Source organism: Sapajus apella, unplaced genomic scaffold, assembly GCF_009761245.1.
Source record: "Sapajus apella isolate SASKATOON/1434 unplaced genomic scaffold, GSC_monkey_1.0 scaffold5, whole genome shotgun sequence".
Taxonomy (NCBI): Eukaryota; Metazoa; Chordata; class Mammalia; order Primates; family Cebidae; genus Sapajus; species Sapajus apella.
Genome location: NW_022436945.1, coordinates 39,655,337 through 39,669,399, shown reverse-complemented (window position 1 = coordinate 39,669,399; position 14,063 = coordinate 39,655,337). Strand labels below are relative to the sequence as shown.

The following is a 14,063-nucleotide window of genomic DNA, read 5'->3' as shown; positions in this document are numbered from 1 at the left end:
AACCATCAGATCTTGTGAGTCTTACTACCATGAGAACAGCATGGGAAAGACCCGCTCCCATGAATCAATTACCTTCCACCATATCCCTCTGTCAACACACGGGAATTATCGGAGCTACAATTCAAGGTGAGGTTTGGCTGGGGACACATACAAACCATATCAGTCATGTGGAGTGGACCTTTCCAATAAGCATTATAATTGCTGTTGTGAATGCCTGTCTAAATATCAATGTACATAGCAGACAGAACTGGCAGTCAGAATAAGTGATAGGCACATATAAAATAAAGAATCAAGGCAAAGCACTCTTGCAGTTTTAAAAATGTTTTATATTTTATCAGCTTTAGGGATACAAGTGGTGTTTGGTTACATGGATGCATTGTGTAGTGGTGAAGTCTGAGATTTTAGTGTACCTGTCACCTGAGTTGTGTACATTGAACCCAATAGGCAGTTTTTCATCCCTCAACCCACTCACCCTCCCCTCCCCTCTTCTGAGTCTCCAGTGTCCACTACATCGCTCTGTATGCCTTTGCATACCTGAAAGTTAGCTCCCACTTACAAGTGAAAACATGCAGTATTTGGCTTTCCATTCCTACTTTGCTTGGAATAACGGCCTCCAGTTCCATCCAAGTTGCTGCAAAAGAAATTATTTCATTCTTTTTTGTGGCTGAGTAGTATTCCATGGTATATGCATGCATACTGCATTTTCTTTATCTACCCATCAGTTGATGGGGACTTAAGTTGATTCCATGTCTTTGTGATTACAAATTGAAGGTAAAGGATTTTGATTAGGCTGTATTAATGTGTGAAGTCATCCCCATATTCCTAAAGTGCTAAATCTTTTCTGCGCCCAAATATTTGCAAGTGTCAGGCTCAGGATTTCTCTTCCTGCAGTGGCAGGTTACTGCCATTAACTCCATCTCTTTTTCTTTACATGTACCATTGATCTTAGACCTTTGCCTTGGGCTGCTACTTTACGTTGTGCACCTAATTCTATTTGGGAGACTTTAGGACATGGCTTGTATGTGATAGAACCATTAATTAAAAATGAATTAGCAGCTGGGTGTGGTGGCTCACACCTGTAATCCCAGCACTTTGGGAGGCTGAGGTGGGTGGATCATGAGGTCAGGAGTTCAAGACCAGCCTGGCCAAGATGGTGAAAGCCCATCTCTACTAAAAATCCAAAAATTAGCCTAGTGAGGTGGCAGGCACCTGTAATCCTAGCTACTCGGGAGCCTGAGGAAGGAAAATCACTTGAACCTGGGGCGGAGGGGGTGGAGGTTGCAGTGGGCCAATCCAGCCTGGGCAACAGAATGATACTCTCAAAAAAAAAAAAAAAAAAAAAAGAATCTAATGATTCCTTTTCAAAGATTGGAAGGAACCAAACCTTTCCTAGGTTTTCCCTTGGAGCAACATTCAGTACCTGGTTTAAGGATAAAGGAGAGAACTCTCATGCTCTTGACAAATTACAAGATGAGTATTAACAAAAAAATCCCGACAAACTAGAAACTATGTTTTTCCATAAAAAATGGTGTAACCAAAATGGACCTTTGTAAGCCCCTGGTGCTGGATGCAGTGGATGGAGGCTGACAGTGGGTAATGCCTGTGTCTTCTTGCCCAGGCCAGTGAGAGGCGTGTCCACCTCGTCGTGTCCCGCCGGGTTCGGCAGCGGAGCCCTGACATCTTTCAGGAAGTCGGCTGGAACAGCAATGGCAACCGGTCCCCAGGGCCAGGGGAGAGGAGCAACACTCCCAAGGTGAGGCCCCCAGGGCAGGTCTCCTGCTCCTGCAAGGAGCTATTTCTTGGGAAGGCTGCTTGCTTTAATATTTCTAAGTGTCGCCTCTGGACTTTTTCACTTCAACACTTTGACTTGTAAAACTACAAGCCCAAAGTCCCATATTTAAGACTTGAAGAGATAACAGGTGTCTCCCATCCAAGCAGGAGAGAGGATGGTCCAGGAACGTTTTGAAACCCAATCATGCAGGCCTCGTACAGGGACCTGATTTCTAGTCTAACCCAAATAAAACTCTTGGCATGTTTTTACCAAGAGTTGCCTTGTTTAAGGACTGTATTTTATTCACTTTGAAGTGAAGCAAGCAGTTTGCTTCATTTTTGGCTTTTGAATGTTTCAGTCTGACTAGAAATTAAAATAATGATTTCCCCATTATTTTTAGTTTTTGTTTGTGTTTGCCAAAGGGCCCAGGAAGATAATTTAAACACTTCGAGCTCATGTAACATTAGGGAGTGGTGGGGATTGGGGTAAACCAGAAAGCATATGTTACATAGCATTCAAATCCAGAAAACTCAAACACTGTGGATCTGTGGGTAGAATTCATTCTTCAGGCCAACAGTTTGCAGCCTCTCTTTAAATGAAGTGACCCAGCCCAATTTGTACTTCTCTCTGTGACCTCTATTAGGGGCAATGCCTTAACCTCTTCATTTGGATGTGTGTTTAAGCAGCACAAACCTTGTTTAGTCCAAATTAAGAGTCCTATGGCTTTGGCTTGGCATCCTGTTGTGATGCTAATGAGCTTCTTTCAGTCATTTCTCCTGAGTTCTGGTTTAATTGCATCACTTGTAACTAAAAAAAATTCTTAAAGGTAGCTCATTCTTCTAGCAACAGAGAGTAGGGAATGCCCTGTTTTTTCCACGTCAATCTGTGTGTTGGTTGGAATAGCTTACGAATTTAGTTTTTGAGTAACATATACAGAAACAATATTCAAATTTTCTATTTTGGAACATCTCTGCTTTATACTGTGTTAATTACAGCGCCGACAGGGTTATGCACCCCTCCCGGTTCTCCAGCCAGCCAAGCCTCATAAATCCATAAATTCCATGTTGATTTACAATAAGGAGTCTAGACACTCCAAATATGTCCTACTGAAACATTTTATGGATAAGGACTCCCTGATGTCTTTTTGCTAGTAAATACCTAATGTTTAAATTTAACGGATAGTCTTTGTTAGTGAAAAACTAGTTTATTAGCTTAATTAACTAACTGAAGTTTTTATCCAATTAACTAATTTTAGTTGAATTAGCTAGAATATATCATATTCTAAGTTATCAAATTGTGGAGAAGGCAGCCTCCATCTGCACTGTGGTTTTATCATTCCTTCCACCTCTTCATCATGAAAGAGCCAGGAGGATCCGATCACATTTCTGCTGTAACCCCCTGTCATGAGTCGTAATTCCATGAAAGGTACAAACTGACTTAGTGGGAATTGTAATTATTTCCATTTTAACTTACATTCTATCTGCCTTCTGAAATATCTTCACAAAAAAGTAATAGATTTAAAATAAAACTGAGATATATATGGCTGTTTGATGATTGCAGTTTTTATATTCTTACTAAAATTTTGTTTGGTTTAGGAAACCAGGAAGCTTTTTAAAAATCAGAGCTTAAACAAGTCAAAGAAATACCAAAGATGACAAAGCAGGATTTGTGGGACAGAAAACGTTTAGCCAATTTAAAAAGTTAGGGAATGATAGGCATCACATTTTGCATGTTTCCCTCTGTGGGGAGGAAGACTATGAGCAGCAAGAGGCACAGAGGCACTAAGTGCACTTGGAATGTTTATTTCTAATGCAGAGTCTTGAGGCACATGGGTAGGTCATTTTGTTATTCTTTATGCCTGTCTAAAATGTTTTATTCTAAAAATCTAAAGCAAAAATTATAAAATAGAAAAATGTCTTATAGTTTGGCAAATACTCAGGTACCCATGGTGTTTTTAATTAGCCTAAACTATTTTATCATAAATTATGTTTTTGAACATTGGGGAACATTCTAGGGTGTCCAAAGTAAGGTGAGGAGAGTGGAGAGAAAAGATAGACAGGCTGGGCACAGTGGCTCACGCCTGTAATCCCAACACTTTGGGAGGCTGAGGTGGGCGGATCACCTGAGGTCGGGAGTTCGAGACCAACCTGACCAACATGGAGAAACCCTGTCTCTACTAAAAAAAATACAAATTTTGCCCGGCATGGTGGTGCATGCCTGTAATCCCAGCTACTCGGGAGGCTGAAGCAGGCGAATCACTTGAACCCAGGAAGCAGAGGTTGCGGTGAGCTGAGATTGTGCCATTGCACTGCAGCCTGGGCGACAAGAGCAAAACTTTGTGTCAAAAAATAGCAACAACAACAACAGATAAATAGAAAAGTCATCTCTATCATACAAAACTCTCCTTCTCTCCAGCCAAAGTCAGGCAACCCTGGGTGTCTGAAGCTTTCACAGATGGTTTTTTTCCATTGCTGACATTGGTCTCTTTCTGGCTGAGAAAGGAAATGGTTATGGACTTTGGTTCATGAGACACAGGACACATGGGCATGTGTCGTATTTGTGGCATTTCAGCCACTGCATGCAGCCCCTCAGTGAACAGCTAAACATCTCTTGCTCACTGCAGGCAAGGCCGTCTGGTAAGCACTGAGCAGGTGTGAAAGAAGACTCTGTAAATAAATATGGTTACTTTTTTTAACTTAGAGAAGTTCCCGATACTCATAAATGTTTTTGAAATGCTGACTCACTACTATCAGAAATAAATGGCTGACTTGAGAAATTTTGGGTGCAGTTCACTCTGTGTGTTTGAGATTCCTCCATGGCCAGGTGCAGTGGCTTACATTTGTAATCCCAGCACTTTGGGAGGCCAAGGCACTTCAGGCCAGGAGTTCATGACCAGCCTGGGCAACAAAGCAAGACTTTGTCTCTAACAAAAAAAAATTTTTTAATCTATTTTTCCAGTGGTTACCAATCTGTTCCTCCCTCCATTTTAACTCTTTCCTTTTGAAATGTAAACTTTATCTGAGCTAACCTACCGAATTTGCGACCATGTAACCCTATTATGGTTGGGGGTGGATAAGGTGAGGGTTCTTTCCACGTGTCTTTCTCTGTCATTTCAAGAACCACCATCATATTTATGCAGCTTTGGTAGTTTTGCATGTAGAAAAAATACCCACTTTGCATTGTCTACATACAAAAACTACCAAAGTTGTGAATTCATGTGTGGTTTTTCTGTCTGTGCCTTCAGCCCCTCCATCCTACAATTACTTGTCACGAGAAGGTGGTCGATATCCGAAAAGACCCCGGCGAATCTCTCGGCATGACCGTCGCAGGGGGAGCATCACACAGAGAATGGGATTTGCCTATCTATGTCATCAGTGTTGAGCCCGGAGGAGTCATAAGCAGAGACGGAAGAATAAAAACAGGTAAAAAGTAAAGGGATTTTAAAGGCACTGGGGTGTCAGAGTATTAAGAGAAATTAATAGCTTGTCGTGTTAGGCAACCATTTTCAAAATTAATGAGAGAATGTGGGAGTGATCAGCCAGGACTTTTGCTACCCATTGACCATGATTGGTTTGAGTATAGTTACTGGATCAGGCTCCACTCTTCTCAATTACAACCCACCAAAGAACCACTGAGAATGAGCAGAACTAAATTATTACTTGCAAGTAAAGCTAGAATCTCCAGACTGTTCCAGGAATTAATAGAGAACTATACGGTTATGAGCAAGTTGCCTCTATTAAACGGCATAATTTAGTTCCATTCATTCTAAATGGTTCTTTGGTGGGTTGATTCAGTGATCAAACATGAATTATTCCATTATATGGGTTAGATAGAGAAAGTCATTTGATAGATTTGATTCGATGAATACTTATTAAGTGAAAGTGTCATGCTAGATACTTTTCCAGGTGAAAAGTATTTCACTACCTTAAGCTCATGTGTTCTGGCCTACTTTGAGTTAATGAAGGTGATATCAAATTTGCCTCTACAAATATGTATCCTTAATAATATTGTCAATTCATACAAGATGGTAGCTCAGATTAATGAGGAATTACGCCATTTGAAAGTCCAGATTCCAGAGAGAGACTGTGTAGTTTCCCAAGTACAGTTGCTGAGTCTGAGGAGCTATCGGGAGACGGTATCTTAAGAGATTTAGTCAGCTGGCTGAAAGATGCTTCTCTCGGGTCAGAAAGGACTCAAGGCCTTTCTCTCCTCCTGTCTTTTTGCTCTTGCTGTGCTTTTTCTGTATAAGAAAGATGATAAGCAAAGGGGGACACAAAAAACAAGATGGAGACAAAAGAATGGAAAATGGAAATAGGGGAGATGTATATTTTCGTTTTTTCTGCAAAACACCTGGGTGGAGAATGATGAAGCCAAACAAAGTTGCTTGTCAAAATGACTTGTTAGTGAAACATGAGCTAGAGGATTATATGATCTGTATGGAAATGATTCCTCACTTAGTAGGTGCTTAGCCAGTAGTAGCTGTTTTCACCTTGGCAATGAAAATGTTCTTCTTCAGGAGTGCAGCTCCAAGACTCTTCTGCCAGACACTCTCACGGGTAGTTTCTCATTCATTCAGTCCATACTCACTGGATGCCTACCACCTGCCAAGCTCTGTGCAAATGCTGGAGCTTTTGCCAAATGTCTTTATGCTAAAAACAAGAAACAAAGGAGTGAAAAAGTAGGTTTTCTTTCATTAAATAGTGAACAGAGCTGATTTTCCTCTCTCCCTCCCTCCCTTCAGCAAGAGCTAAACACCGATAGGTGTGCTTTAGAAAACCCCAAACAAGTCTTAAAGCACCTTGGAATGCACACGCTGTGTACCATTTGCTATGTGAGCACCCAACCTTCCATCAACAAAGAAAACCTTCGCCCTCTCTTTATCCCTGTGTCCCAGCATCCCAGTCAGCCCCTACCTCCTTGCACTTTAAGCAGAAGCCCTTGTTCGTGCTCTCACTAAAGGTAGCTTCTGCTTCTCTGGCCGTCAGGTGACATTTTGTTGAATGTGAATGGGGTCGAACTGACAGAGGTCAGCCGGAGTGAGGCAGTGGGATTGTTGAAAAGAACATCCTCCTCGATAGTACTCAAAGCTTTGGAAGTCAAAGAGCATGAGCCCCACGAAGACTGCGGCAGCCCAGCAGCCCTGGATTCCAACCACAACATGGCCCCACCCAGTGACTGGTCCCCATCCTGGGTCATGTGGCTGGAATTACCACGGTAAGTCCCAACGCCACATCCCTTTTAGGGGCGTGGGAGGAAACAGTTACATTTGTTAAACCACGCTTTCACTTTCTAGGGCTGATTCATGGCATTAGCATCTTAATGAGACCCAATCTTGGATGTGGGACTGTGAAATAAGTCTCTCTTCCTATTTGTAACAGAAAATGCATGTGGGCATTCTGGGGTAAGGGTGGAAGGCTGGATGTGGAAACACTGCTAGGTGTTCGGGTTGAGGCGCTCACAGGGCTGCCATGTACAGCTAGCTATGCAGGTTGTTCATGCAGCAGGGAACTTCCTAGACAGGCAGAGGGCGCAGGGGCCCAGCCTGTTTTTACATGCCCTGGAGCTGAGCTGCACCGCCTAGGAGAACGTTCACCTTTGCCTAATCTGCTAGTGGCAGCCCTGGAACCTTGCAGGGCAGGGAGGCTGACTGCCTCCTGTGGCTTTACTTTTTTTTTTGATATAGAGTCTTGCTCTGTCACCTAGGCTAAAGTGCAGTGGCATGATCTGAGCTCACTGCAACCTCGGCCTCCTGGGTTCAAGGAATTCTCCTGCCTCAGCCTCCCTGAGTACCTGGGACTACAGGAACATGCCACCATGCCCAGCTCATTGTTGTATTTTTAGTAGAGACGGGATTTTGCCATGTTGGCCTGGCTGGTCTCAAACTCCTGACCTCAAGTGATCTCCCGGCCTCAGCCTCCCAAAGTGCTGGGATTACAGGTGTGAGCCACTGTGTCCGGCCAGTTTTACCTTTTGAGTGGCCTTGGCTGTGCATTAAACAATGCCATAGAACATTTTGCCTTTGCTAAGGTGTTTAAGCACCTGTTGTTTGGGGACGTTCCTTCGATCATCTCTCCTTAGTGCCTGCCCCTGAGAAGTTCTTGTGTAAAACTTCTGGAAGTAGCTGGGTTGTCATTTTAGTGACATTTTAGAGCCTTACATGAAGTCATTACTTGTCTCAATTACTTCAGGGAAGAATTTGGGATCCGCCCTACAAAATGGCTAGATACAGAAGTATTAAAAGAACAGATAAGTTGATGTTTGCTCACCTGCATCAGAGCATAAACTATTGGCCTTCAGATGATGATCTTGCTAATTCCAATGTGTGATTTAATGCTAAATATTAGCATCACTGAAGAAGATATACTCACATAGGACTAAATATGGAAAAATGAAAGTGAGTTTCAGTACATTTAGTTTTAGTACCTTTTTCTTGAGGGTGGAGATGAGTCTTTGGGTCTTTTTAAATTTCAAATGAATCTTTCAAGAAAAACAAAACTTCATCTCAAATACAAAGTAACCTAGATTCCTGTTTGAGCCTTCACTAGTTGATAAATTATTTTTTAAATCAGTATATTTTCAAAAGTCCTTAAGCAGTTAAAATCTGAGCACTGAGTCAGTTTAAAAATCTTTGGACATTTTGGAACTGAGCCTGAGTGAAAGTAGAGTGTTACTTTAAAGGTTTATTTTTAAAAATATTTCTGAAACTAGGATCTATTAAAATCATTTTGTTTTTTGTGTCTGAAAGCTATTCTGTCATGGAATCAGAAGTTCCTCATTATTCATATGTGTAAGAGAGGACAATGCATGGTGTTTTTGCTCCAAATACAACCAAGTGAATGGCTTTCTTTCCCTCTACCTTTTGTCATTTGCCCTGGGTCATGGCACTTCTCTGCTTTTGCTAGAAGTAGAGTCTGGGCTGGGTATGGCGGCTCATGCCTGTAATCCCAGCACTTTGGGAGGCTTAGGTGGGCGGATCACGTAAGACCAGGAGTTCGAGGCCAACATGGCAAAACCCCCTCTCTAGTAAAAATACAAAAAATTAGCCAGGCGTGGTTGCATGTGCCTGTAGTCCCAGCTACTCGGGAGGCTGAAGCATGAGAACTGCTTGAACCTGGGAGGTGGAGGGTGCAGTGAGCTGAGATCGTGCCACTGTACTCCAGCCTGGGCAACAGAGAGAGACTCTCTCAAAAAGAAAAAGTAGAGTCTGCACTTTGTTCATTTCCTCTAAATGGATAGTAGTAAGGAGGCATGATATCCCGGCATAGACAACACTGATTTTCAGAACCCTGGAGATTCCTAGTTTCCTTCATCCCATCCTCTCCCTGTAGTAATAGAATAAACATGGTAGAAAATTCAGAGTGTACCAAAGCGTGTAAAGAAAACAAAGGGATCTCCTCCCTTCAGATCCATTCAACAGAGGTGATCACCATTATCAATTTCTTGTGTACTCCATGTCAGAGGTTGGCGAACTTTTTCTAAACAGGGCCTGATAGTTTAGGCTTTGAGGGCCACACAGTCTCTGTGGCAATTACTCATTTCTACTGTTGTGGTGTGAGAGCAGCCACAGACAATATGTGAATGAATGGGGATGGTTGCGTTCCAATAAAATTTTACTTATAAAACCAGGTGGTGGGCTGGGCTGCAATTTACTCACCCCTGGCCTATGTTTCTATGTATACACACACATATACGCAGACACAATGGTAGCGTACACACTCCTATGTACCATGCATTTTATTTAAAAACAAACCTGATGTATCTTGATTATCGTAATAGGCTTTGCACCATCGTCGTGTCCACTGCTGACAGGGACTGGTTAAATAACTTATGGTACGTCTGGACAGCCATACGCCAGGTTGCCCGCATGTCAAATTGTTGCATCACACTTCGTTCCTATAGGACTACAGAGGCATTGCATCACTGCTAAGTAACACTGAATGGTGCGGAGAAGTGGGGGGCTCATGTCATGTCTTTCTCTCCATATGTGGCTTGGTCTTTTCACCTAATGTTCAAAATAACTGTTCTATTATTTTGTTGCTGCTTTTCAGGGACTCTAGATATTTGTTTCTTTTTGTCTTTGAGACAGAGTCTCGCTCTGTCACCAGGCTGGAGTGCAGTGATGGGATATCGGCTCACTGCAACTGCTGCCTCCTGGGTTCAAGCGATTCTCCTGCCTCAGCCTCTGGAATAGCTGGGATTACAGACGTGTGCCACCACGCCCAGCTAATTTTTGTATTTTTAGTTGAGATGGGGTTTCACCATGTTGGCCAGGATAATCTCGATCTCTTGACCTCCTGATCCGCCCACCTTAGCCTCTCAAAGTGCTAGAATTACAGGTGTGAGCCACCACGCCCGGCCTGTTCTTTGATATCTTTTATATTTCATATCTTTAATGTTCTCTTGGATCCTTTTCAACTCTTTTTTCATTTTTTTTTCTTGGCTTTTAATTTTTATTTTTGGGTCAGGGTACATGCGCGGGTTTGTTACAGAGGTAAACTCATGTCACACAGGCTTGTTGTACAGATGAGTTCATCGCCTAGCTACTAAGCCTAGTACTCATTAGTTATTTCTTCTGATTCTCTCCCTCCTCCCACCCTCCCCCCTCAAGTAGGCCCCAGTGTGTGTTGTTCCCCTCATTGTGTCCGTGTGCTCTCATCATTTAGCTCCCATTTAAGTGAGAATATGAGGTATTTCGTTTTCTGTTCCTGAGTTAGTTTGCTAAGGATAATAGACTCCAAATCCATCCATATTTTCACAAGAGATGATCTTGTTCTTCATGGTGACTGCACAGTATTCCACGATGTATATGCGCCACATTTCCTTTACTCAATCTACCGTTGATGGGCATTTACGTTGATTCTGTGTCTTTGCTGTTGTAAATGGTGTTGCATGTTTTCTTGGCTTATTTGCATCTGTCCTTCAGTGCTCATTGTGTTTTCAATATTATTTGTTTGTTTGTAACCACATTCATTGCTGTGGTGTTTTTATTTTTCTCTTCCACTTTTTCATTCTGTTTCATCAGCTCATTTCTTGTGTTGTCTCACCATATCTTCCTTGAAGCCTTATCTCTGCATCCGTAGAGCAGTTGCTTCAGAAATATTTTAAACTCATAGTAATATGGTTGGATATACATTTTATTTTCTATAGTAGCACTTGGTTTCTGTGCTGCATTTTTCTGGTGAGTGGTTTTGTCTGTTCCTATTTTTCCTGTTCCTCTCTCCTCCTGTCTTCTGTAGTGCATCTCTGCTTTTTTTTTTCCTTCTTTTTTTTTTTTTTTTAAATAATCTTTGAGTGAGGTAAAATTTTCTGAGAAGCTATCTGCTGGAGGTTCATAACAGAGGAAGAACCAGGGCCATATTCCAGATAGTAGAAATTTCTCCTTATGGCACCAGCTCATGAGTGTGTTTATTTCTCCCCAGCTGACTGAGACCAGCCTGGCAGAGCCTTTCACATGTGTAGACTCTCTTCCTCTACTTTCCCACACTGGCCAACTGCATCCCATATCTGTGCATTATATCTTGGCTTCTCATTGGCTTACCCATCCCTCTCTCTTCTGCCAATCTTGGCCCAGGGAAGCCTGCTAGCAGCCAGCCCTCCTTGTCTGGTGTTCCCATGTAGAATGGGTGTTTTGCCCATCAGAACGGCTGTTTGCTAAGACTTCAAGGCTCTACTGGCTTGGTCTGTCCTCTCCAGCTGTGGGTGTCTTCTCTTCCATCTTTCCTCTTTGACTGCCTTTGGCACCTCTCTCTCGCATGTGGTGACTCTTTGTTTTCTTTAAGATGGAATTTGCATGTCTGTTTCCAAGTCTCCAAGTTGCTTTTGTGGTGTTGTTTAAAAGAAGAGGAAACCCAAGCTTCACTCTGCCATTTTGCAACTAGAAGTGTGTCCTCCTGGTGCTTCTCAGAAACATCAGTAGTCAGTCATGCCCCTAGATCAGGCTTCAGATAGTTCCAGGGTATGAGCCCCCTTCAGTTTTCATGAGAGGGGGCATCTGCTTCCATCTCTAATCACAACTGCTCAGAGCCTCAAGGACACCAGTTTCTCCCTGACTGGTGCAATACCACTGGCTTAAATGTCTCTAGCCATTTAGCATGAGTATCATTCATCCTAAGAATTTCAGGCCATTTGTCATATCTCAGCAAAAGTCATGTTACTTGAGTTAATAGAGTTAAGCTGTAAATGGATATTTTTGAATCCATAGAAATTTCCCTCCAAGTTACAAATCTACTTGGCCAAACATTTTTCCCTTTCACTTAACAAATTTTGAGGAAACTATTTGCCATAATTTATGATCCAGCCGTTAGCTAAGGTGCACTACCAACGAAGAAAAATGATATTTCATGTCAGCAGGTCTAGAAACAGGAAATCCATTGTAATTATGTCCTTAAGTGCAGTACAACATAGAATATATGTGAAGAGGGTAGCATTGGGAAGCTGTGCTTGTTCTGAACTAATGGAGGAGACAGTAAAAGTGGTCTATGAAAGACAATGCAAATGTGCATTACTGGCAGTGTGTCGTGTGCCAAGAGTGACTCCTGGGTAACAGCTCCAGACAGTGTCCCTCAGCTCTACGAACTGTCATCTGCCATTCAGTTGGAGGTGATTCAGGAAACACTGAAGGCTTTCTGCTTCATTCTTTGTTGGCTCTCAGGGCTCACATTCCACATCTGGAAGTCTTTCCAAACATGCTCTCATCTGGGCTAGTACGATACTAATACACATTGACTCGTTTCTCCTCTTGCCTCAGAATTTAACCTTTTACTCTCCTGAACTCTTAAAATATCTTAATAAAGACGGTTTATATTGAATAGCAAGGAAGCAGATCTCATGTCTTCTCCTTTTAAAGTTAAAAACCTGTCACATTTTAATTATAAGACAGGGACACTATCAGGTACTTTCACATTATGCAGTAATAGCAAAAGAGGCAGCTGTCGCTAATACTTATAAAGCCCTTTCTATGTGCCTGGCATTTTGTAAGAGCTTTATGTGTTCTTTGCATATTGCATTCATTTAAAAACTCACATCGACTCTGTGTTTTGGTACTAATGGTATCCTCGCATTAAAGTTAGGAAACTAAATCCCAGAGTGGCTCACTTGTCCAAGGTTACATGGCCAGTTAACAGGCAGAGCTGGAATTTGAACCAGGCTGTCTGATCTCAGAGTCTATGATTTTTGCAATGTACGTTTGGTGAGCACCCTCAAGAGGATGCTAAGCCTACACTTGGCTTTAATAATGTGAGCTATACAATTTGTTTTCTGTCTACTATAAAGCAAGTTTAGAAGAGTCTAAATGAAGCAGACTTTTTTCATTCACTGGGTTTTTCATGTAGCCACCATCATAGGATGTACAGCTTTTTTCATTGCCTTCACTTCTTAGGCCGCCTTCTTAGGCCTCAAATTTCTTGTAATTATCCCCCATCATTTTTCCTATGTGATGATTGCTGATAAGTCATAGTCAATCAGAAATGAAATTAGTTACTCATGGCCAAATCATTTCAAAAGCAACATTATTATTTTTTAAGTATTCCTTTTATACCTACCTCAAACCTACCTACATTTAATGTCAGATATGTTGTACAGATGAGTTCATCACCCAGGTACCAAGCCTAGTACTCATTATTTTTTCTGATCCTCTCCCTCCTCCAACCCTCCCTTCTCCAGTAGGCCCTGGTGTCTCTTGTTCCCTTCATTGTGTCCATGTGTTCTCATCATTTAGCTTCCGCTTATAAGTAAGAACGAGGTATTTCGTTTTCTGTTCCTGAGTTAGTTTGCTAAGGATAATGGCCTTCCAATCCATCCATATTCCCACAAAAGACATTATCCTGTTCTTCTTTATGACTGCATAGTATTCCATGGTGTGTATGTACCACATTTCTTTTATCTATGTCTTTGCTATTGTAAATAGTGCTTCATGTTTTCTTGGCTTATTTGCATCTGCCCTTCAGTGCTCATTGTGTTTTCAATATTATTTGTTTGTTTGTAACCACATTCATTGCTGTGGTGTTTTTATTTTTCTCTTCTACTTTTTCATTCTGTTTCATCAGCTCATTTCTTGTGTTGTCTCACCATATCTTCCTTGAAGCCTTATCTCTGCATCCGTAGAGCAGTTGCTTCAGAAATATTTTAAATTCATAGTAATATGGTTGGATATACATTTTACTTTCTATAGTAGCACTTGGTTTCTGTGCAGCATTTTTCTAGTGAGTGGTTTTGTCCGTTCCTATTTTTCCTGTTACTTCCTCTCTCCTCTCGTTTTTGGTAGTGCATCTCTGCTTTTTTTTTTTTTTTTTTT

General features: G+C 41.8%; 1 protein-coding gene across 2 annotated transcripts in view; it reads left to right on the top strand.

Annotated features, from left to right (window-relative positions):
* Positions 1-14,063, top strand: part of LNX1 (ligand of numb-protein X 1) — a 185,317-nt gene that overhangs the window by 163,904 nt on the left and 7,350 nt on the right. For both annotated transcript variants that reach the window (XM_032274174.1, XM_032274175.1), the window contains 3 exons: positions 1,619-1,753; positions 5,016-5,193; positions 6,757-6,985. In XM_032274174.1, coding sequence (XP_032130065.1) covers positions 1,619-1,753; positions 5,016-5,193; positions 6,757-6,985 — 542 coding nt within the window. The remainder of the gene's footprint in view (positions 1-1,618; positions 1,754-5,015; positions 5,194-6,756; positions 6,986-14,063) is intronic.